The sequence below is a fragment of the Ursus arctos genome, unplaced genomic scaffold (genome assembly GCF_023065955.2).
Source record: "Ursus arctos isolate Adak ecotype North America unplaced genomic scaffold, UrsArc2.0 scaffold_25, whole genome shotgun sequence".
Lineage (NCBI taxonomy): Eukaryota > Metazoa > Chordata > Mammalia > Carnivora > Ursidae > Ursus > Ursus arctos.
Genome location: NW_026622930.1, coordinates 25,172,586 through 25,195,489, shown reverse-complemented (window position 1 = coordinate 25,195,489; position 22,904 = coordinate 25,172,586). Strand labels below are relative to the sequence as shown.

At 44.8% G+C, this 22,904-nt stretch overlaps 1 protein-coding gene across 5 annotated transcripts in view; it reads left to right on the top strand.

Annotated features, from left to right (window-relative positions):
• The window catches only part of IFT43 (intraflagellar transport 43), a 79,404-nt gene that overhangs the window by 11,720 nt on the left and 44,780 nt on the right, over nucleotides 1-22,904 (top strand). For all 5 annotated transcript variants that reach the window (XM_057318573.1, XM_044391306.3, XM_026519451.4 and 2 more), the window contains one exon: nucleotides 18,236-18,300. In XM_057318573.1, the coding sequence (XP_057174556.1) occupies nucleotides 18,236-18,300 (65 nt within the window). The remainder of the gene's footprint in view (nucleotides 1-18,235; nucleotides 18,301-22,904) is intronic.

The following is a 22,904-nucleotide window of genomic DNA, read 5'->3' as shown; positions in this document are numbered from 1 at the left end:
ACCCTGGAGAGAAATCTGCCCATTATGGAAGGAACGTTGAATTAGTCATGATCTGACAGGATTTAAAAATGTCCTCTAATTTCACAAAATAAGAGACTAAGTATTCCAAATCCTACTATTACCAGTATATGCTAGATGCTTAATAAAAGTATGTGTCCGTGAATCACTGATACGAGCCAAGTTGGTGCCTGTGACAGATTACTATTGCATTGCCTCAAGGAGAGTGAGAACCCTCAGCTCAGCATTCCTAATTGGTATTAAAAGAACGTACATATGATTTAACAACACAGGTCATACCCACTTATCACGACCCAGCTCAAAAGACTTCAGATTCTGTGGTAACATTAGAATTTGACGTGACTTCTGTTCGGAATAAGTAGAGTACTGGCCTGTGTTCAGAGATCTTTTTTTTTTTTTCTGGTATGTGAAGATTTTCATGATAATGATACTTTTGTTGTAATGAAAATTGACTTATATTCAGGCAAGGTTCCCAGAGCAAAGGTTTCTCGAAATCTATGGGTATAAATACCATCCTGTTAGGAAAAAAATTATCAAGAATGAGTGAAATGGTTTAAGCCCTCTTAACTTACCTGAACTGTGGCAGTTGCTTCTAACTGGACTCTTCTTTTGTGCTTCTGCCCTCCTGCCGCTCAGGAGGTCCGATAAAAATGTGTGTCATTCATTTCATACTCAAAACCCTTTAGTAGATACCCACTGCACTAGGATTAAAAAAAAAAAAAAAATCCTAGGGGCGCCTGACTGGCTCAGTCAGTAAAGCATGCGACTCTCAATCTTGGGGATCATGAGTTCGAGCCCCACATTGGGTGGAGGAGATCACTCACCGAAAAAAAAAAATCCTAAATCTTTACCTCGGAGCTATGTGATTTGGTGCTTGCCTGCATCTCCAGCCTCATTTCACACCTGCCACCCTGCTGTAGTCACGTGGAGTCTTTACTTTGCTTATGTGGCTCCCCATTCATTCTGGTTCCCTAGAATACTTGAATTCAATGGAATGCACTGGACTGGAGTGGATCCCTAGAATACTCATCCCTAGTCTTCACTGGGCTGACTCCTACTTCTCTTCTCCTCTGGGTTCAGCACGAATAGCACTCCTTTTTAAATAAGAATATTACCCTTTTCATTACCTCTCCGTATTATATTCTTTAGCTTTTTTTTTTTTTTTTTACTTTTTCTATCATTTCATCTGCAGTTGGTAATTATGTTGGTGTAATTAGTGAGGTCCTTGTCCCTCACTAATTACAAGCTCCAGAAGTGTCTGTTCTGCTCTGCCTGAGCGTGTCACTTTGTAGATCCTCAGTAAGGTACTTGTCCAATGAATGAGGAACAGGTTGCGGGGGGGATGATGTGTTCAATTTAGGGACAGGGTAGCTTGAGATGCCTATGAGACCCCTACCTGGAGACGTCCGGGAAGCTGGAGCTAGAGATTTGGCAGTCATTAGTATTCAGGTGGTAAATGGAAGCCCAGCTGTGTAAGGGAGAGTTGGTAGTGAGGAACATCCATGTTTAAGGAACACACAGCCAAAGGATGTCTCACCAAAAGAGGTTGAGGAGGACTGGCCAGAATGGGGAAGGGAAATGCAGGCACCTATGGCATCCAGAAGCGAAGCCAAGAGTGTCAGGAAGGAGGGAGGGGTCAAGAGTGTTCGATGTCACTAAGAGGGCCCGAGCAGGGTCTGTTGGATTTAGCAATAGGGTGGTCTCTGAGGTTTCACATTAAAATGCATGGCTGAACTGGAGGGTATTATGCTGAGCAAAATAAGTCAATCAGAGAAAAACAATTATCATGTAGTTTCACTCACATGTGGGATTTAAGAAACAAAACAGGATCATAGGGGAAGGGAGGGAAAAATAAAGTCAGAGAGGGAGGCAAACCATAAGAGACTCTTAACTCTAGGAAACAAACTGAGGGTTGCTGGAGGGGAGGGGGGGATGGGGTAACTGGGTGATGGGCCTTAAGGAGGGCATGTGATGTCATGAGCACTGAGTGTTATATAAGACTGATGAATCACTAAACTCTACAGCTGAAACTAATAATAACTATGTGTTAATTGAATTTAAATAAAATAAAAAATTAAATGCATGGCTGTTTTTAAAAGGCATGTCCACGTACCACCTGTGGTTGTCTTGCTTACAGAGGCGTATGTATGTTACTTCGGGAAACAATGAACTCAAACCTGGCAAAGGGTGTGAAGAGAAGAGGTCAGTGCCCAGAGACGTTTTTAAAAGAAGATAGATAGGATGTGGTAGCAGGTTGGCTGTTGGAGGTAGGAGGAAGGACAGTCTGGAATTCACCCCACACGTAGCTAACATGACTGAATAGATACTGATATTTTTGAGACTGAGGATTTAAGAGTCTCAGCAGTGGGGGAGCAAGAAGGGATCATTATTTCAGTTCAGGGCATTTTGAATTTGAGTTGCCTTCAGGATTTTCAAAGAGGTCTGTTAAGTAAACAGTTGAAAATGTGGTCTGGAGCTTAAGAGAGAAAGTTGAAAACTAATGATAACAGATGTGGGAGTCATCAGGACTAGGGGATTTAAGAAGAAATAGGAAAAACTTCTCATGCCTTTGGGTAGCTCACAGACCTTTCATGATCTCCGGGTGCAAATGTGTGAGTTTTAAACAGAGAAGAGCTACGACCAAATTTGCTTTTTATTGTCGTTGTTATTATTAGAGAGAGAGAGCACTCACGCACACATGTGAGCAGGGGATGAGGGAGCAGAGGCAGAGGGAGAGACAGAAGCCCAAGCAGGCTCCGTGCCTAGTGTGGACAATGGGGCTCAGTGTCACAACCCTGAGATCAGAACCTGAGCCGAAATCAAGAGTTGGGACGCTTAGTCGACTGAGCTATCCGGGTGCCCATATTATTATTTTTTTAAATTTACATTTTAGAAGGAGCACTTTGGCAAGCATTGGTCATGGACAGATCCAGGTTTTGTGAGCCCTGAGACTTACATAGTTTGGAGGCCACCTTCAAGAAAAATAATTCAAAATTATGAGTTCAAAATGAACTATGAGGGGCGCCTGGGTGGCTCAGTCGTTAAGCGCCTGCCTTCGGCTCAGGTCATGATCCCAGGGTCCTGGGATCGAGCCCCACATCGGGCTCCCTGCTCAGCGGGAAGCCTACTTCTCCCTCTCCCACTCCCCCTGCTTGTGTTCCTCTCTCACTGTGTCTCTCTCTGTCAAATAAATAAAATCTTAAAAAAAAAAAAACTATGAAAGTAAATACTTATTTATAATGAGAAAAGAAATCATAACTAAGTTATGAGAGCCCTGGATATTCAGATGCCTTTCCTTGGAGAACTTCTTAGGCAGTGTACCAGAAATGGTTACGTAGAAAATGCTTCCTGATTGAGACCTAGCATCCCTTCCCTATCTAGAACTCTCTGTAACTCCCAGGGGCCCATGCAGGTATGGAGTATAGATTTGGGGAAAGTGAGGCCGAAGCTGGGAGACCAGTAGGATCCAGCTGAAAGAAGGCCTTAATTTGCGTGGTTGCGCAGGTTCCCAACCCCGCTCAGCAGGTGGGTCTTGACAGAGTGGAGGCATATGGGTGACTTGATCCCGATTTGGGTAGTTCTAGGGGAAATGTGGTAAAAAGGCAAAGGAGTGAAGCATAGTGCGATGGATCTTGGGAGTGAGCTGGGTTCATGGAGAAGGAAGGGAACCAAGAAAGAAGTTCTTGGATGAGGAGAGAAGGAGGGGACTAGATACTTCAGGGATTGAGCAGTTCCGGGTTGTGACACGTAGGAAAAAGTAGCAAGGTCATTGGTGTTTGAAGAGTCAGGGAACTCTTGGGCTGAGCCCTGGATGGACTGTTGATGTGTGCATCGACTTTGCTTAGAGTGCTGGGGCGGGTTGTGGAGCAGTAGTACCCGAATTTTGGATCAGTCTGTGCTCCCTGCGGTTGTTGTGATGGACGTGAAGAAGGAAGGAGAGGCAAGGTAGCTGGACAAGATGAGTTTCAAGAGAAGTGTTCCAGAATAATTTGGAAGAATAATGGTCTCAAGAAACTATGGGGAGTGCGCCTCAGGTGGGGCCCGGGTTTGTGGGGTTTTTAAAAAATGAACAGGCTCTACTTGAAAGAACTGCCAGAGAAGAGACATCCAGGGGGGAATGCCAGGATTTAGGAGCAGTGGGGAGATGGAAGGGGTGTGCTGTGAATAGAGAGTATCCAGTCAGTCAGGAACCAGAAGATGGTGATCAGAAAGCCTCATTGAAATCATTAGCCAGGCTAGATTTCTTCTCATTATGTAGCGTGTCAATAATTACTGAGAAGGAGCAGAATGATAGTAAAATATCCTTTTGATAATGATATTTTACAGGAAAAGGGTACTGACTGATGTTGAATGTCACTGGTGATAGACCGAAACATTTCTGGTCACATGCCTTTACCCAGTGTAATAGAGAATTATGTCAGCCTGTTTAGCCAATTGCTTTATATTCCATTTTCATCTGTCCATTGGCTTTTTAGGTATAGTTTTTTATCCTTTATTTTAGCGGTTGCTCCAGGGATTGGAATATACATCTTTAACTCATCCCTGGCTACGTGAAGTTCCTGTCATACCCCTTCAGGTAAAATGTGAGAGCCTTGCAGCCGTAGAAGTCCATTTGACCCGCCTTACCCTTTGTGCTGGTAATGTCACATATTTTAAACCTACATACTTCAGAAACTCCACACTGCCATTTGTCGCTTCACTTTAATTTAGAGACATTAAGAGAAACAAATAGTTTTTTTTATATCCATCCACATGTTTACCATTTCTCTTGTTCTTCATTTCTTCCTGGTAGATCTAGGTTTCCACCTGGCAGCATTTTTCTTTAGCTTGAAGACTTCCCTTAGCATTTCTCGCAGGATGGATTTGCTAAGAAGCGCTTCCTATGTGCTTGCTCGGAAAATCTTTTTATTTCACTCATTTCTGAAGGATATTTTCTGTCCATATAGAGTTCTGAATTGAGAATTTTTTTTTTTTCCTTTCAGTGCTTCAAAGATCCTCATTCCTTTGTCCTCTGGTCTTCATTGTTTCTGAGGATTATTCTCCTTTATGTAAATCTTTTCTCTCTCTTGCTGTTTTAGAGATTTCCTTTTTGTCTTCTTTGGTTTTCAGCAGTGTGACTGTGATGTAGATTTCCTTGGGATTTGCTGAGGTTCTTAGATCAGTAAGTCAGTGTTTTTCACCAAATTTGGGAAATTTTAGGCCATTATTTCTTCAAATATATCTTTGCCCCATTTTCTCTCTCCTTGTTCCTGGGACTCCAACTGCATATGTGTTAAACTGCTTGGTATTGTCACTTTGGTTTGTCCTGTGTTTTTTTCTCCCTAAAGCATTGTTAATTTTTTCCCCACCTTTTATCTTTTTTTTCCCCTTCAAACTGGATATTTTCTGTTTTGTGTCTTCAGGTTCAGGAATTATTTCTTCTGCTGTCGTGAAACTAAAACTTCTTAATGCAGATACTGAACTTTTAAGTTCTAACTTTCCCTTTGTTTTTCTTTCTTTTTTTTTTTTTTACTTAGCTTCTAGTAGGTTCCCCATTTGTGCATTCATTATGATCATCTTTTCTTTAAAGTCCTTGAACGTATTTATATAACAGCTGCTTTAATACCCTTATCTGTGGGCGCCTGGATGGCTCAGTCGTTAAGCGTCTGCCTTTGGCTCAGGGCGTGATCCTGGGGTCCTGGGATCGAGCCCCACATCAGGCTCCTCCACTGGGAGCCTGCTTCTTCCTCTCCCACTCCCCCTGCTTGTGTTCCCTCTCTCGCTGGCTGTCTCTCTCTCTGTCAAATAAATAAATAAAATCTTCAAAAAAAAAAAAAAACCCTTATCTGTTAATTCCGATATCTGGGTCATCTTGGGATCAGTTTTTGGTGGTTTTTCTTTTGATCATAGGTCACATGTTCATGTTTCTTCACATGTCCATTCATTTTTGTTTGTACACAGGACGTTGTGGATAATACATTGTGGAAACTAGATTATGTTATCGTCCTCTGAGAAGTGTTGATTTTTGGTTTAGTAGGCAGTTTAATTATTTGCAGAGCACCTTGAACTTATGAAGACTTGGTTTTAGGCTTTGTTAGGTCAGGTCTATTTTGGTTTTGCCTTTACTCCCAGAATAAATCCCGTAGTCCTGGGACATGGTCTTTACCTAAGGCGTGATTCACTCGAGATTTTGGTGGAAAACCTGAGGTATGTACCAAGTACCTTGAACTTGGTGGAACTCAAACCCGTTTCTCTCCCCTGCAGGGAGCAGCAGCTGAGGTCTCATCTCCACTCAGCATCTTTGTGTGTGTGTGTGTGTGTGTGTGTGTGTGTGTGTGCTTTTTGTTTTTCTTTTTATCTCTTCAGCAGTTGCTTTTCATTGGGTTCCTTGGTGTAGTACAGGCATGGCCTAAAGGATTTTAGGGGAGTAAAAATGCAGATCTGGGGCTCCTTTCTTCCCAGGATTTCTCCCTTTCTATTTTTACTGACCCTGGCCGCCCCCAAATTTGCCCTCAAGCCAATAAAACTGCAGCTTTCTGCCTGAGTTCTAGCTGCTCGGTTGCTGTGCAGACTGGAGAGTGCATTCAAGGGGAAAATCCACTTAAACATGGATTTTTACCCAGTACAGTTTTTTCTTTCAAGGGTCAAGTCCCCTCCAGTTTCTGCCTGCTTTTGTTTGCCCTCCAGTGCCTTCGAATAGTTGTTTTATATATTTCGTCCAGAGTTTATAGTTGTTATCTGCGTGAACATTAGTCGAATACAAACTACTCTCCCATTACTGAGTCCAGAACCTGCCAATTGCTTTTGGTTTGTTTCAGCATCTACGGTGGTTTTTTCAAGTGGTACTGTTGGCAAGAAAAGAATGAGAGTGGTTGTTGCAGAAACAGATTGTGTCGGTTTCCTCTTAGGATAACTAACGGGAGCATTCAGTACGTTAGCTATTGAGACAGAAAGTGTTCTGACGTCAGTGGTGCACTTGGAAGTAATGGTCAAAAACATGGGTGTGAAAGAGGCCCAGAGACCTGTGATACAGTCACCAGGCTGGCAGTGCCCATTCGTGCACATGCTGTGCTGAGCGCTCTGAAAAGTTAATCTAGAAAGGCCTCTGGAGTTGGAGAGGTTGGCCGTGGACTATCTGAAGGATAGGAGGTCTTCCTTCACAACTTCAAACTGAGTAGCAAACTGTATAGATTAAGTGACTACCTAGGTCATGCCTGTTGTATTAGGACATCGTCACCTACGAGGAGTAGAGTGGCTGGCCTTCAGCCTTTCTTGTTCCCGAAAGGGTGGGATGAGAGCCTGAGAAATCCCCGTTGGGCTTGGACTGATGAGCTGAAAAAGGGATAGAAGCATGTTTTAACCCTGGCCTCCGAGGAAGTTTTTACCAACATGAGAAAACCAAGAACAATGTAGTAAGTTTTTCATACACTAAATTTGATGAAAGGAACATTCTTTATCCTGGTTTGTGTCCTTCCTATTGGGGAGATTGAAAAGGTCCCTTCTTTAGTAAAATGATCATGAGAGGAAATGGTGGTTTTTTAAAAAAGATTCTTAACAAAACTAAAAACTGTTAACTCTGTACTTGCCAACCACCTCCTACTCCCCACAAACTTTGTTTCTTGAAATATCAACAGTCCATGAAATTAAGAAGTTTGGGAAACACAGTCCTAGAATTTTTTTTTTAATTTTGTGATTCCTGAATTACTTGAAGTGAGGGGTAGAATAAAGTGGGCGCTAACTTGCCAGCCATAACCTTGCTGTATGCTAGCACCTTCTCGTCTTGCTTCCACAAGCGAGGCAGGATGAAGAAGAGCGGCAGCATGAGGCTGTGGTGTCCGGTGTCTCACCATGGGGACGGGCGGGGAGTGGAGATGGGCATTGCTCTTTCTAGGTGTTAAGTGATGGGGGCTGCCAGCCCGTGGTTTAAGACTTCTTTCAAGCTCCCTCTGTTTCTTTTCCATCATCGTCCTTGAGGAGTCTTGTGAGAGATCAGGTTTCTTGAAACGTCAAGGTTACTGCGTGCTCTTCCGCTCTCAGCTTCCTCCGAGTTCTTCCATGCTGGATCTGGTTGAGGTAGCAAGTCTAGACTGTGCTTATACAAAGTCACAGGTGCCAGGAGGGGTGGCCTCTTGGAGTTCCGGGAATTTCCGCCCTCGACATGGTGCACATTTCTGGCTCCACACATGCCGGATGGATTTTAGCAAACTGAAAGGAGTTAAGAGAATGACAGAAACGTATTGGTTTTGATTTATGATGGAAGTTGAAAGGAATGTTTATTTTGGCTGAACTGCCAAAAGTATGGGGGAACCAGGGCATTGCTTTATAAGTGTCTGGAAGGTATAGGCCCAAGAAGGGAGAGCTGCTTTGGGATGACCCAGGGGGGTAGAATTGAGATGAAGAGGATGCCGTCCAAGGTAGAAAAGTCTAGGGTGAATTTTTAGAATGATTTGGGGGGCTGAAGTCTGTTCTCTTTGGATCAGCCGCTTTGGCAAACTGCTGGCAGCCCCATCCCATGAGTCATTTGAAGTGGGCAGTTTGGTGACTGCGGACTGAGATATGGGATACAGATCTTTTATTATAGGGTACGTGGGAATATTTGGTGACGTGTGATACCAGCAGAGTAATTGCCAGACCTGGTGGTTGTCCTGAGCATTGCATTTATTTCTCAGTGAGCAGGAGAACTCTGGCTTCCTCTTCTTGGTTGAGGCAACTTTAAAGGATTTCTCTGTCTTAAGGGAAGCTGGAATAGATAAGAGTTGGATCCCCGGAATGAAATTTATGCAAGGCAGCCCCAGATGGAGGTCCCTGCCGTGTTTGCCTGTCAGAAACTTCCTCTTGTCTCAACTGCAGGCATTCGAGATTCTTGGCTCCCAAGTGTGCATTTTATTACTATTATGAATTCTGATAAACAGTATAGCAGCCACTATGACCACCATGTACTGTGTGCTCTGTGCCAGAGATGGTCTCCAGTGTTAACAATGGATCTGTAAGGGACTCAGGACCATTGCTGTGTTTCACACGAGGAAAAGGAGGCTTAGTGAAGCCATGACTAGCCCAAGGCTACCCAGCTAGAAAATGACGACTCTGGAATTTGAACCCAGGATTCTCCCTCCTTTCCCCTCAACCTGTCCCTCCACGCCTCTTTTAAAACTATGGCTTTTCTCCTTTCCTTCTTTTTGGCAAACTCCCTTCTCCCTGCAATTAGTCCCTCATTCTTCCAACTACTGCTCTGTTGGTATGCGAAGCCTATCCTGTGACAGGCAGTAAAGACGGCCACTTTCCAAGTACAAAGATTTATACTGAATTCATCTTAATACAGGTTGGCACAGTGCTCAGTGACAGCAGAGTTTATTTTCGGCATCACTGTTTAATCCTGACTTTACCCTTAACCCAGCTGCAGTGACCGCACCAAAGAGGTAAGGGTTGGGCCAGGCTGCTTTCTGGTCCTCCCATCCCGTTGCACACCCTTCTATCATGAGCAGCTACCACTTACTGTCTCCCCCAGAAAGTAAAGGAAGGAGATGGTCCTTTTGGGTTTGTCTTCCCAAGCTTTACCCTTGTCATTTTCGTCTCTTTTGTTATTGGCCACTTTGTTTCAACCCAGACAGAGTCTTTTCTGTAGTTCCTCTTGTCTTTTCAAGGCTGTTCTAGCTGGCTCGCATCTAATGTCTAGGAATTCACGTAGCACCTGGTTCCGTGCAGAGCTTTGGTGTCAGGGTCTTAGACTCGAGTCCTCGCTCTGTGACTAACCAACAGGATGATTTTAGGTGAGTTAACCTCTAAGTGTCAGTTTCTTCATGGGTAAACTTGGCATGTGGTCATCCACTGGGGCATGAGGATTCTGCAGAGCGATCCTGCTAACGCTTTGGCATCTTGCAAACCCTTAAGGGATATTGACTAATATTATCATGGATTAGTGAGTATAATCTTTGTCGTTACCTAGATTGGTTATTCACCATTGATCACATCCTTTTGCTTATTCTCATTTTTTCCCTGGGCCTTGTCTTCTCTTTCTCTCTTTGTCTCCATCTCCTTCCTTTCAGCTCAAACCGATGATAAATGTTCTGTCATCGTTTACATCTTTTAGCCTATATGCTCCCTCCCTGCATTGAAAATACTGTAATTCATGGACTCCTAGAATCACCAAAATTGTAGCACTTAGAGGAATCCCTTCTAGCTTGAGTGAAAATCAAGAGTCATAGAAGTAGTTAGTGGTAGAATCAGGACACCTGCATGACTTGCTGTCCAGTCTCATGTTCTTTCCACCACATTTTTTTTCTTACCCAAATTTCATATTTCCATATATACCCACAGCTAGACTATAATCTACGGTAAACTGAAGCAGGGGAGGGTGTACGGAGGCACTTCGTATAAAAAGCTCACTCTCCTGTCACTTGTAGTTCTGGCGGGAATCTCAAGACCAGAGATTTTGGGTGTAGAGTTGTTTTCTGGTCCTCAGGGTGTTGGTGTTAAGAATTGGCAGCCATGAAGGGAAGAATGTCTGTCCCTATTCAGCCTGGTTCTTCCCTGAGCAGACAGATTCATGAACAACTCTCATATCGGTGCCCCTCTTCCTCATCAGCCCTGCCTTTTGTCTCCTTTGTTAACCTAAACTTTATGTATCTGGTTTCTTTCTTTTTTTGACTTTCCATTGAAATCAGAAACATCCAGAAAAGTAGACACAATAAACACAATAGTACAATGAACAACATAGACCCACCGCATGGCTTCAGCTGTTACTAACAATAACTATATTTGCTTGAATGGTAATCTGTAAACCATTTTAAGATATGTGTGTGTTTTATATATATATTTTTTGCTGGATTATTTCAGGGAAAACATCACAACATGTCACTTTAATGCTTCAGCATGCATCTCTAAAAAAAAATGGGGGTGTTTTCCTAGAAATCCACAATTCCACACCTCACAGTGTTCACAGTTCCCTAACATCATCTATTACCCGGCCCATATTCATTTTCCCCAGTTGTCATCAAATGTCTTTTATAGCTGTTTTTTAAATCAGGATCCAATCAAGAACCACTCCATTCCATGTCTCTTGAGTCTCTCTTAATTGAGAATAGTCTGGGATTGACTTTTGGACCAGTTGTCCTATAGAGATTCCCCCCATGCTGGATTTGTCTGATTCTTCCTGTTCTCGTTCTTCCTCTGGCAATAAGCCGGAAGTCACATTGGAGGGCTTGATGACCATTAGCAGCAGGAATTTTTCCCGGGTGGGGCTGTGAGCCTCTCGGGACAGCACCTCGTCTCCCCCTGGTAACGCTGTGAAGTTTGATCAGTGAGTGAGGGTCATGATAGGTATCTCTGTTGTGAAGGAACATTTTCTCCCTTGTGACTGCATGTGATGTATGGGGTGATTCTTTGGCACCTCGAGAATGTCTGGTTCCCCATCAATCAATCTTTCACCTAATGGCTTTAACATGTACTGACACTCAAGTTTCTTTCTTATACTTAAAACAGATTTTGCGTTTTGTTATGTCCATTTCATCTTGAAAGAGCGATGCTTCTTCACAGGGGTTCAGTTTTAAGCTTGGATGGTCCATTACCTTCCATGACCTTAAATCCGTGAGGGAGAAACTGAGGCCTGTGATAAATTAGTTGTCACAGCCAGAGGCTGGAGGAAGACGTTGGCAGAGATGGAAATGGGCACGGAGGACAGATCTGAGGAATGAGCACCAGCCCCTGCGTGGTACTCGTGTCTTAATCGGTGTTAGGCTTGTCCCTCATCCAGCATAGAAGAACACCTTTCTTGGATCCGCGGTCGGATTGCTAGAGGAAGGAAGGGAAGTTTGCCGTTAGCCCACAGGTAAGGGTTGAACATGGGAGCTGTGTTGCCCATAGCAGCTGGGAGATAGATGGCTGGGTGTGAAGTTTGCAACGGATCTTTGCCTAACTGAATGTCTCTGCTGTTGGGAATTCATGTGTGTGTTTGCACTGCATTTTTGAAGCAGGTTGCCGTTTGGATTTGGGACTGATTCATATCGTGGGGTTTCTCCAGGACTTTCGAGAGTGTGTGAGAAGTTTCTGAACCCAAAAGGCTCCTTTTTTGGCACTGCAGCATCTTTTCTATTTCGGCATCTTAAGAATCTGGGGGAACCATATAAAGATCAGAAGCAAGTCTGGCCCTCAAGGCTCCCTGTGACAGAGTAATTCCAGTTCGTTGAATCCTGGCCCATTCGGATGAGACCATATAAAGAGGCCGTTTCCTGAATCGCGCGCTCCCTGCCTCTCACAGGCTCCTTTTTGTAGAATGCTGGTATTTCAGGACCGCAGCCGCCAGTCACGTGCTTCCAACTCTTTACTCTCAGTCTCTCCTGCCCCCTGTTTATTTTTGGAGAGAGCACATTTTTGCTTCCCTTCAGGAGCTATGCGGGGTCCTGCCCCCTCCGACCGTCAGGCGGCAGCCCCAGCAGGCGGTGCTTATTTCCCACACTCGGAGACGTGACTCCAGCTTTCAAGAGAGAACACGTGGGGTGCACTGCCTGTGGGCTTCCGTCCCCCATTCCTGTTTCTGGCCCTCGTGGTGTTGCACGTTTTAAGGCCCCGTTCTTCTTAAAGCAAGTTTGGATACTGTTACCTGGCAGTAAACCTGCCCAAACTGGAAATGGTTTTCCCAGCAGATGTCTTGGGGCTATGCCGCTGAATTTCAGGAGAGCAACGTAAAGGAGAAAGCAGGACTTTTGAGTTCTAGAAACAGGTCTTCTTTCAGGCTTTTCAGATCGCTTGAGCTGTCCCTTCCTCACCCATGCAGGGTGGGGGGGGGGTTGTTTGTTTTGTTTTATTTGTTTTTCCCTCCTCCTAACACAAGGATTAACAAACAGACTTCTTCCGAAGTCATGACTCAAACGGATTGGTAATGTCTCCCCACATGCTTGGGTAAGGGGGCATTCCGGAGTCTTTGTGCTCCATGAAGGAGAAAAATGCCATGACTGACTGTCTTAGGCTGCCAAAAGAGTAAGTTTCTAGTTTAGAGGATGGAGCAAGAGTAAATTCCTTTTCCTTTAAATGTCCGGGTCATTACACAGAGAGCTCAGACACAAAATATATGAGAGCACATCAGTCATATGTTCATGTCCTCTTGTCCTGCCCAGACCTGATGGGCAGGAGAGGGAAGGACCCCTGACCCCAAACGAAGGGCCCGTAACTAAAGGGTTACAACCTTTCACCACCCCAGGCAGGGACCGGAGCTCTGACAGTGCAGTTGGGGGGCACATGCAGGCCCCTGCAGTCCCCCCACATCCCATCTGTCGCCTTGGGAAAGGGGCAGCAGAGTTCTGGCAGCTGGTCCTAAAAGGGGCAACGGGAGTGGCGTGGCCTCTGAGTATGTCCTGTGTTTCAGATCACCTGGGAGAAAGCTGTGGCCCTCTTTTTGAAACAGGGCTTACTGGGTATTTAGATGTCATCATAGCTCTTCGGAAGGGCAGCCAGGCACTCACGGGCTGGACTGTCCCTGCAAAGGACCTGTCAGACCTTTTACATTCTATTGCTAAAAGCCAGTCATCTCCTTACCTTTCTGACAGATCATTTGTCATAATGTATAATGTATGATGTCATAATGACATCATAATGTCGAACCGCTGCATTGTGCTCAAGCTGCATCAGCTTCTACTTGCGGCCTGAGTTGAAAGGAATAGGTGCCAAGCTGCTCAGACCACCCCCCACCCCGAGAGTTTTCCCAGGGACTCCTACCAACATGAGGATCAATTAATAGCATTTGCGGCTGCCTGCGTGTTCCTTCAGAAATCTGTTTCTATTTCATATCCATAAAGCTTCCTCGCCCTCACCTTGTCCTCGGCACTTCCGGGCCTGGCACAGTTCTGACTCATCTTCGGTGTGTCCTGAGTTCTGTCTTCATGAGGCAGGAGGAAGTGTTCCAGTAAAACCACCAGAGGTGGCAAGAAAACTGCAGAATTTCAGTGGAACTATCCCATGGTGGAGGGATTCCTCCTCAGCTTCACCTTCGTCCCTGGAGTGACCCCCACCTCCATCCCTGACCCTTGCTTCCCACCTCCCCTGCGGCCTCTTAAATTTCCCACTGAGCCTGACGTGCCGTCACATAGAGTTCGTCCTCACCCGATGTACACCGAATTTGGCCTCTTCTGTGCCTCACTGAACAGGGGTAACATTTGAGGACAGAAGTGACATCTGCTTGTCCTCTCTCACCCGGTGCACATAGGACAGTGCCAGCTCCCCACATGGGGAGCGAGGTTGCGTTCTGGGGAAGAGCCGTGGTAACTTCATAGTGCTTAGTTAAGTCTGTTTCTTCTAGATAGCGTATCCGTGTGTAGCCGTAACAAGACTCGTAGTAGGGAGTATTAAAAAAAACCTATTTTGCCCTAGGACCCAGAGTACTAGACTGAGCATTCCCCATGAGGAAGGAGACAGCTCCGGCTTCATGCCCAAGCCCTAGCTCGCAGAGAGAATGTTCTGCCTGCCCCTCTGGTCTGCCATCTGCTGCTGTGCTCTCTCCTGAGGTTGGCCGAGACCCCCCAGTGGGGAGCGGAGAGAACAGTCGTAGCCTCGGCCCCACTTTGCACAGAGAATTTCTTGGCATCTCAGGGAAGAGTAGCTTACGTAGTTTTTACAGCATCATGTCAACTCTTGAAGTCTTTGGTCACTCGTGAAAAAACCCTGTGATTTTGGAACCAGTTTTTCAGTCCCATCGGATGTGAAGCTGGGGCTCTTATGTGGTGATCTTTTTGCTTTGAAGCTGCCGTCCTCGTGAAGCAGCTGGTACCATTTTGTAACGGGAGGAGCATGAGAGAAAGTGTGTCTTTGTGCTTCCTCTGGCCCGAAGGGATTTGTACTCATCCCCGCAATAGCCATGGCTTCCTGGGATTTGTGGTTAAAGGAGATCAAGCTGGTCATTTTGGGTTTTCGAGTCTTAGGGAGCTTTATTAACCACACAATGTCCCTTAGTAGTCAGAGTGACAGCTCCGGCCGGGCTCAAAGGAGTCTTTTTTTTTTTTCTTTTTCTTTTTTCCAAATGGTAGTATATTTTATGACCCACAGTCTAACCTTTCCTATATGGACATTAGTAATAATGATGACGATGGCGATGGTAACAGGGATGATGGAGTACTGACGTGCCCGGCACTGCTCTGAGCACTTACCGTGAAGCCACTGATTTAGTCCCCCAGTGTAGCGGGTACTCAAAGGCGTGCCTTTTGACAGAAGTGTCTATTGCTTGTGCCCCTTCTCCATGCTGTGTCATCTCTCACAGCCCCTTCCCAGTTCAGTCTCTGCGCCTCCCGTCACCGTGGGCACCCACACCCCACAGTAGAAAACTGCCGGGATCAGGAGACAAGTAGCGGAGCCCCGCCAGTGCCACACAGGTCCCCGGCCTTCTTGCGGACTCTCAGCATCTCACAGCACTGGGAAGGCGCCAGGCCGACTCGGATACCCCGACCTTGTGGCACCTTGGGTTTGACTTGGTTCCTTCTGTGCTTCCCAACATCCAGAGCCAAGAGAAGAAAGCCCAACTCTGAGAGGGTAGCTCAGGGATCACATGCCCAGGTGCCTGCGGGGTGGGCAGGGGCTGGGCAGGTAGCCCCAGGGAGTGATGTGGGGCCAGGGGTAAGACACAGATACTCCCTCAGTGTGTGCACTGAAGTCGTAAGGTAAGCTCACGCTTCCAACCAAGAAATATGCTCTTGCCCATTTTTCTCAACGCCTGACCTAGGTTCCTGAATCCCACTTCCGCTAGGCACAGGAACCCAGGATTCTGCCCTGGAAGAGAAACAGCAGCACAAGAGCAATAGTAATCGGTGGCAACTGGCATTGACTTAGCAGGAAGGAGGCAGAGAGGGAGAGTGGGGACCGGGGCCACCTGGAGTGCACAGGTCCTGTCTACAGGGGCAGCTGCGACTCAGCCCCAATGTTATTGGCTCTTAGAGTTTTTCAAGAGAAGCCGGAGAATGACATTTTATGTGGGAATATTCCAATTTTTACGAGGGTAGCTTAAATTTAACAATAAAAACAGAGAAACTACTGTCTGGGCAGACACAATGTGTGGCAACAGGTCTGCAGCCTCCAAATTCAGGAGTATTCATTATCACAAGATGGTCCTGTCCTTGGGTAAAGAAATATGGGATGTTACCTGTAGAAGCACAGGGAGGATAGCCTGTAGTCCAGATTGCTTGAAAACATCCTCAAGGGGGCCCCATGTGGTTCCGTTCAGTTCTCGTTAACCTTCAAGTCTCCCCAGCACAGGGCCTTACACACGGTAGGAGCTCAACAAGACAGGGTGGTCGGTTTCTGCTTCTATATAGCTTGGGTTTGTGGTACTTTGGGTTTATTCTGATTCCTGCTGGCCCTTAGAGTTCCAGTGCTCATGCTGTCCAAACAGCTTAATCTCTGAGCTTCAATTCTGGATTCCTGGGACAGAGATGACCAGTTGGTTCCAGCTGAGTCAGACTGGTGCACCCTGGTGCAGTCAAGGTCTAAGGGCAGTGGGGGTCTTGGACTAGAAGGCTTCCCCTTGTGGCCTGAGGATGGGTGAGTGTGGGTGGCACGTACACCAGATAAGGATGTGTGGACTGGGCAGCAGTGGTGAGCATCTCGTGGTCTGTCTTCTTTGGCTATCCCTCTGGTAGAGACAAACAATTTCTTGTTTTCCACTTCTGCATTTTTGTCATTTCTAACAGAGTCCCCCAGATAGCTCCATTACCTGCCTATAGCATAGAAAACTCTACGGTGCTACTCAGCATTTCCTGGGGGCTGAGTTGGATACAGGCATTCTGGGGCTTGGTTTCTTCTCAGTTGGCCATCTCCAGCAGGTTCTGGCTCACCCTGAGGAAAGGCCCGTTATCTAGATAGAACAGGCTGGGGTGCTACTAGAGAAGCCAGCAAGGAAATGCATCTTGGTGCAAAATAAAATATCGAAAGTATAAAGGTATTCTGGCATGTTGGGAGGATGTTTTCTTAAAAAGTTACAAACTAGGCTTTAAGTAATGAATTTAAAGGATGTTGCAATGACACATTTTAGTCCAAGGTTCTGCAAACCACATCCTTCCTGCTAAATTGGCCCCCTGCTTGTTTTTATAAAGTTTTATTGGAACACAGAGACACCTGTTTGTTTACTTATGGTCCGTAGCTGTTTATTGCATTACAGTAACAGAATTGATTGGGAACAGAGACTGTGTGGCCGCCAGATTGAAAAATACTGGCTGCCTAGCCCTTCATAGAAAAAGTTGGCCAACCCATGTTTTAGTCCATCAAAGTATCTCCTTAGACTGAGAATGACAGTAATAATTATATGCCATTGTTAGAAAAAGAAAGTTGATATTTCAAAAAACAGTCTTAGGGGAATGCTGGGGAGTGGAAAATAGGAAGTGTTCTTTGCTCTTTTATCCAACTTGACTGACTCGGTGGATTGCTTGACATTCCCTTGGTATTTCCAGTTGAGATATGCTGGACCAGAATGCCAGCACTTGGGCTCCTGAAGGCGTCTTTGGCAGGTGAATCCTTCTTCCCCAAATAATCTGAGTAGATTTTTAACCCACCCATTTAGTTTATGTGTTAAGCAAACCTTTCTCTTACATCTTTTATTTTTATTACCTTTCAGTTTATAAAAGTAATATAATGTGATTGTAAAAAAAAATTAGACCATGCACAACAACACAAAGAAGGGAATTAAAAATTGACCACAGTTCTGTCATTGGAGTCCCCTCTCATTCATGTAATTAACACTAGATATTACGTATTAAAAATCTTTTTACCAAATTGGAGGCATATACCTACTGTTTTACAACATGTTTTTTTAAAAGTTACTATATACCGAACATGCTCATTTCATTAAGTGTTCTTTTTTACCATTGTCCTTTGTTATTACCTACTATTTTCACGTATGTATTCCATGAATTTACTTAATTCCTTATTGCTGTCTATTGTGGTTTTGAATTTTTTACCATTCAAAAATGGCCCTTATGTTTCTCTCTGATTCTTTTTAGGGATAAATCCTTGGGTTAGAATTGCTGACTTAAAAAGTCAGAAGCGTTTCTGAGGCTTTCAGCAGACTTTGCCCTACAGATCTCGCTTTTATACACCCACCAGAAGGGCTCGAAAGCACCCAGATTTTGAAAGTAAATTAGAAAGGCTCCTGTATTTTTACTGGAAAGATTTTGGTAGAATCTTGGTTGGGGTGGCCTCAGCCTCATCCCCTGCATGCATGAATGCCAATGGTGAGTGACTGTGATTTTGGCTTCTCGTCCCCTTTTAGGCTCCCCCTCCCAAACCGCCCCGCAGACAAGGAGGCTGGGCAGATGAGTCCATGAAGGCTTCAAAGTAAGTGCCTAGCAGCTCGAGAGGGTGGAGGGGGGCACTTGGCTCTTGGGTTGTTTTTCCTTAATTTTTTTGGAACAACTTTCTTGAGGTAGAATTCTTATTCCTTGAAATTCACCCATTTGAAATGTACAGTTTGGTCGTTCTTGGTGCCTTAACAGAGTTGTGCTACCAACACGACAGTCGGTTTTAGAACATTTTTATCACCCTCCCCTCAAAGAAACCCGATACCCGTTCACAGTTATTGCCCACGTCCCACGGTCTCCCCAACCCTAGGCAGCCACCGTTCTGCTTTCTGTCTCTATGGCTGGGCTGTTCGGGACTTTTCACACACATGGAATCCTACTTTATGTGGTCCTCTGTGACTGACTGACTGCTTTCACTTGGCCTGATGTTTTCAAAGTTCATCCATATTGTAGCATTCTGTGTTCTTTTTTAAAAAATTGAGGCACAATTGACATATGACATTACATTGGTTTCAGGTATACAACATAATGATTCCGTGTCTGTATATTTTGCCAGTGACCACCGCAATGTGCAGTTAACATTTGTCACCATACATAGTTCTAAAAACATTTTTCCTTGTGCTGAGAACCTTTAAGATCTACCCTCTTAGCAACTTTCAAATACGCAACAGTATTATTAACTGTAGTCACCATGCTGGACATGACATCGCCATGACTGACTTACTGGATAACTGGAAGTTTGCACCTTTTGACCGTCATTCTGTGTTCTTAAACTAACTTTCTAAACAGAGTGGAATTGCCTGTTAGTCATTGTAGGATTACAAACCACTTGGGTCTTTAATCCCTCACACGAAGTCTTAGATGAAAAGTAAACCAGAAAAAAATATTTACTACACCAGCAGAGGATGGCCAACTACCAAGCTGAACTATTTAAGGGAGACTTGGGAAGGGAATTTCTTTTTCTTGAAACATAGACATTACTCTTGTCTGGAATTTCCTTCAGCACTTGTTGCCCTCAAAATACATATATTTTTTCTAATTCTTTCCTCCCTTCCTTTCCGCCTCTGTCTCACACACACATATTTTTCCCCCGACTTGAATCATTTGAAAACAAGTTGCAAAAGTCATGATATTTCACCTCTAAATACTTCAGCATGCATCTCTCAAGATTAAGGGCATTCTCCAGATGATCACAGTATGATTATCACATCCAAGTAATTTCATAATGATGTAATATTTAATAGTAGTTTATATTTAAATTTACCCAGTTGTCCCAAAGTGTGTTTTATAGCCCCAGGATCCAGTCAGAGTTCACACATTGTGTTGTGTAGTTCTGCCTCTTTAACTAAAATCATTTTTATTTAAACTTATCTAGATAAATTTATTGAGATAAAGGTAAATTTATCTTATCTAAAATATCTCTCTTGATCTAAAATAATTCCAGTTCTTCCCCTGCTCTTCCACACATTGACTTTTTTGAGGAGTCCAGACCAGTTGTCTTACAGAATGCCGTAAATTCTGGTTTTCTCTGACTGATTCCTCATGATCAGGTTCAAGTTGTGGGTTTGGGGCAAGAACAGGTGATTTTGTGTACTTCTTATCATATCAAAATAGTATAGAAACACACACTCAGAGATGTCTCGCTCCCATCCTTATTCCCTCTACCTCATTCCCATCCATCCCCTATGGGTAACCTCTCTGTTAGTTTCTGGTCTACCCTACCTACACTTTTTTTTTTTTTTTTTTTGCAGAATTAAACATGAACATATACAATTTTAATTTACTCCTTTGTTTCTGTATATCAGGATTCAGCAAACTTTGACCCACAAGCTAGCTGTCAGGGTTTATGATCATGTTTTATTGTAACACGATCATACTCTTTCATTTTAAAAATTTAGATCTCTGATCCATTCGGAATTAATTCTATTGTATGATATAAGGTATGGATCAATTTTATCTGTTTCCGAACGGCTGTGGTCCCACCACCATCTATTTAAAAATCCAACTTTCTCTGCTACATTTTCCTGTATCATAATTCTACATCTTCGTATGCACCTGAGTCTACTTTTAGATCTGTTATTCTGTTCCAGCGGTCTTTCCATCTGTTCATAGGCCAGCAAATACACACTCTTTCCCTTATAGAACGTAACACTACTTTTTAGTGCTAACAAAGAGCAAGAAGGTAACTTTGAAAGGTAGGTCTCGTATACCAGAGAGAGTCTTCCAGAGTGGCCCCATTTTCCTAAGGTATTAGGGGATTTTAGTGCTTATCATATCTGTAATTTACTTTGAAATATAGATGAGACAAACCCTGTATCTGCTGCTTAGAGAACAAAAGGAAATCTCAAAAATGAATATATTAAATGAATATATCAATGAATATATTAAAGATTTTCCCAGATCAAATCAGTTTGCTCTTAGAAAAAGGTGCTTTTCCACTTCGTATGTTACTTTTCAAGGTATTGTCTTCTGTGGCTCCTCAGTCTGTGGCCTAGTCTCGACCTCTCTCCAAGTTGGGGGACCCAGGGCCCATCCTCGAACCTCCTCTCTCCATCGTCAACACACACGCTTGCACAGTCTCAACCCAGTCTTGGGAGTTTGACTATCCCCTTCACAGCGACGACTCCAAAATATATATCCCTCCAGTCCCTTCCCCGAACATCCTGTTGTCCACATGATGTTTCCACTTGGATACACAACTCAGTCATAGCATATCTGAATCAGTCCTCTTCCTTGTCACCCCTCCTGTCCCGTCCCCTAACCCGCACCTCCCAAAGTCTCCCTCAGGTCTCCGTAAATGGTGACTCTGTCTTCCCCGTTACTTCAGACCGTAAGCTTTGAAATCCTCCTGGATCCCTCTCTCTATCTCAGCCCATGTTCAGTCTGTCAGCAGAGCAGGTGAAGTCCACGGATGAAATACGTCTGTGGTCTGCACTGCCGATGCTCGGCTGCAGCCGCTGTCATTTCTGGTATTGACTCGACTGAGAACGTCCTGACTCGTCTCCCCCTGCATCCTTTCTGCCTCCGTCTTATCTCCACAGAGCCAGAGTGACCTTTTTAAAACATAAGTGAGATCATTTCCCTTGTCTCCTCAGAGCCCTCCCGTGGCATTCCCCATAGTCCAGGTAAATCCCAGAGTTCTTACCATGGCTTACAAGGCTTTGCCCGATGACCTCACTTTATAAGTAGCACCCCTCGTCACTCTGTGTTTCCAGCTCTTACTCTATGTATCAGCACATGACATATATGTATACATACATACGTGTGTTTGTGGGTGGGCACGTACATATAGTCTTTTTCTCTCTCCTATAACGTAAGCTCCTTGAGAGGAGACACACTCTTATTTACATATGCCCAGTACCTCGAATAGTGCCAGTCCGTAACAAGTGCTCAGTGACTGTTGATTGAACAAATGAAGGATCTCATCGGTGTTTTTGTTATCAGATCAGGTTACTTTACTATCAGTGTAGGAAGTGGGGATCTGGAAGGTTGGAAGCACTGTTGGGAAGGTAATACTCTGTTTGAAGGATGATAAGAGTTCGACGAGGGTAGTGGTGTGAGCGTGGACAGGAGAGGAGCTTTGGGGACATTTTGGAGCTGGAGTTCACAGAAGTGCTATTGGTTGGACACAGGGCAAAGGAGGAGGGAGTGGAAGGTCCTGCAAGGTGCCTCGCTTTGATGACTGGTTGGGGGGCGGTGCCATTGGGTAGGGAACGTAGAAAGAGAGACCTAATTTGTAGGCTGGTGGTGGTCCACGGAAGTAATTTTCCTCCGTTTGGGAGTCTGGAAGAGAGGCCAAAAGAGAGGTACAACTTGGGTCATCTACACAAATAGAAGTCAAGGACGGAGCCTTGGATTTGGCTGTTTGGAGATTACTAGGGGCCGTTGATCAAGTGGTTACGGTGAATTGCACGGGGGCAGAAGCCAGATTAGGGGCTGAAAAGGAACTGAGGTGAGGAAATGGTGATCTAGGCCCCTTCCCTGAGAAAGAAAGGAAAGAATGGGACAGTATTTGGAAGGAGAGGTTTGTGTGGAGAACCACGTGTGTCATACGTGGGGACAGTGATTGCAGGTGAAAAAGGAGGGATGGGAGGAGCACTATCCTTGGAAGGATAAAACTGTCCAAAAGAGATGAATTAACCTTGGACGGAAGGAGGCAGGGACATATTTCCTCCAAGATAGGAGGGAGCTTGGAAAGGCTGGGTAAGCTACCAAGAAAAATTGAGGGAATAGGGAATTGGGGGAATTTCGTTTTGGATTGGCCCCTTGGTTTTCTTCTTTTTTCAAAGTAGAAAGGCAAACTGTTGAGCTTGTTGGAGCCAAGGAGAGCTGGCCTCTGAAGGCAAAGTAGAACAGATGTGAGACAGAAAGAGGAGGGGGCAGCTGGCTAGGGGTAGGAGAGGCCATGGTTGGGCCACATTAAGGACCCACCCATTCGGGCTGGAAAGCATGAGGTCCCGCTCCTCGCAGGGCACCCCAGAGGGTACAGTGTCGATGTGCCTCCTGGCCTGCAAAAGCTTGGATTTGAATTGGGAAGATCAGGCATTTTTGTTCACAAAAATCAGGAACAGTGGAAGGAGCACATTGCAAGTGAGAACCAAATGGACTGGCTCACGCTGGTGAGGGGACATCAGAAGAGTG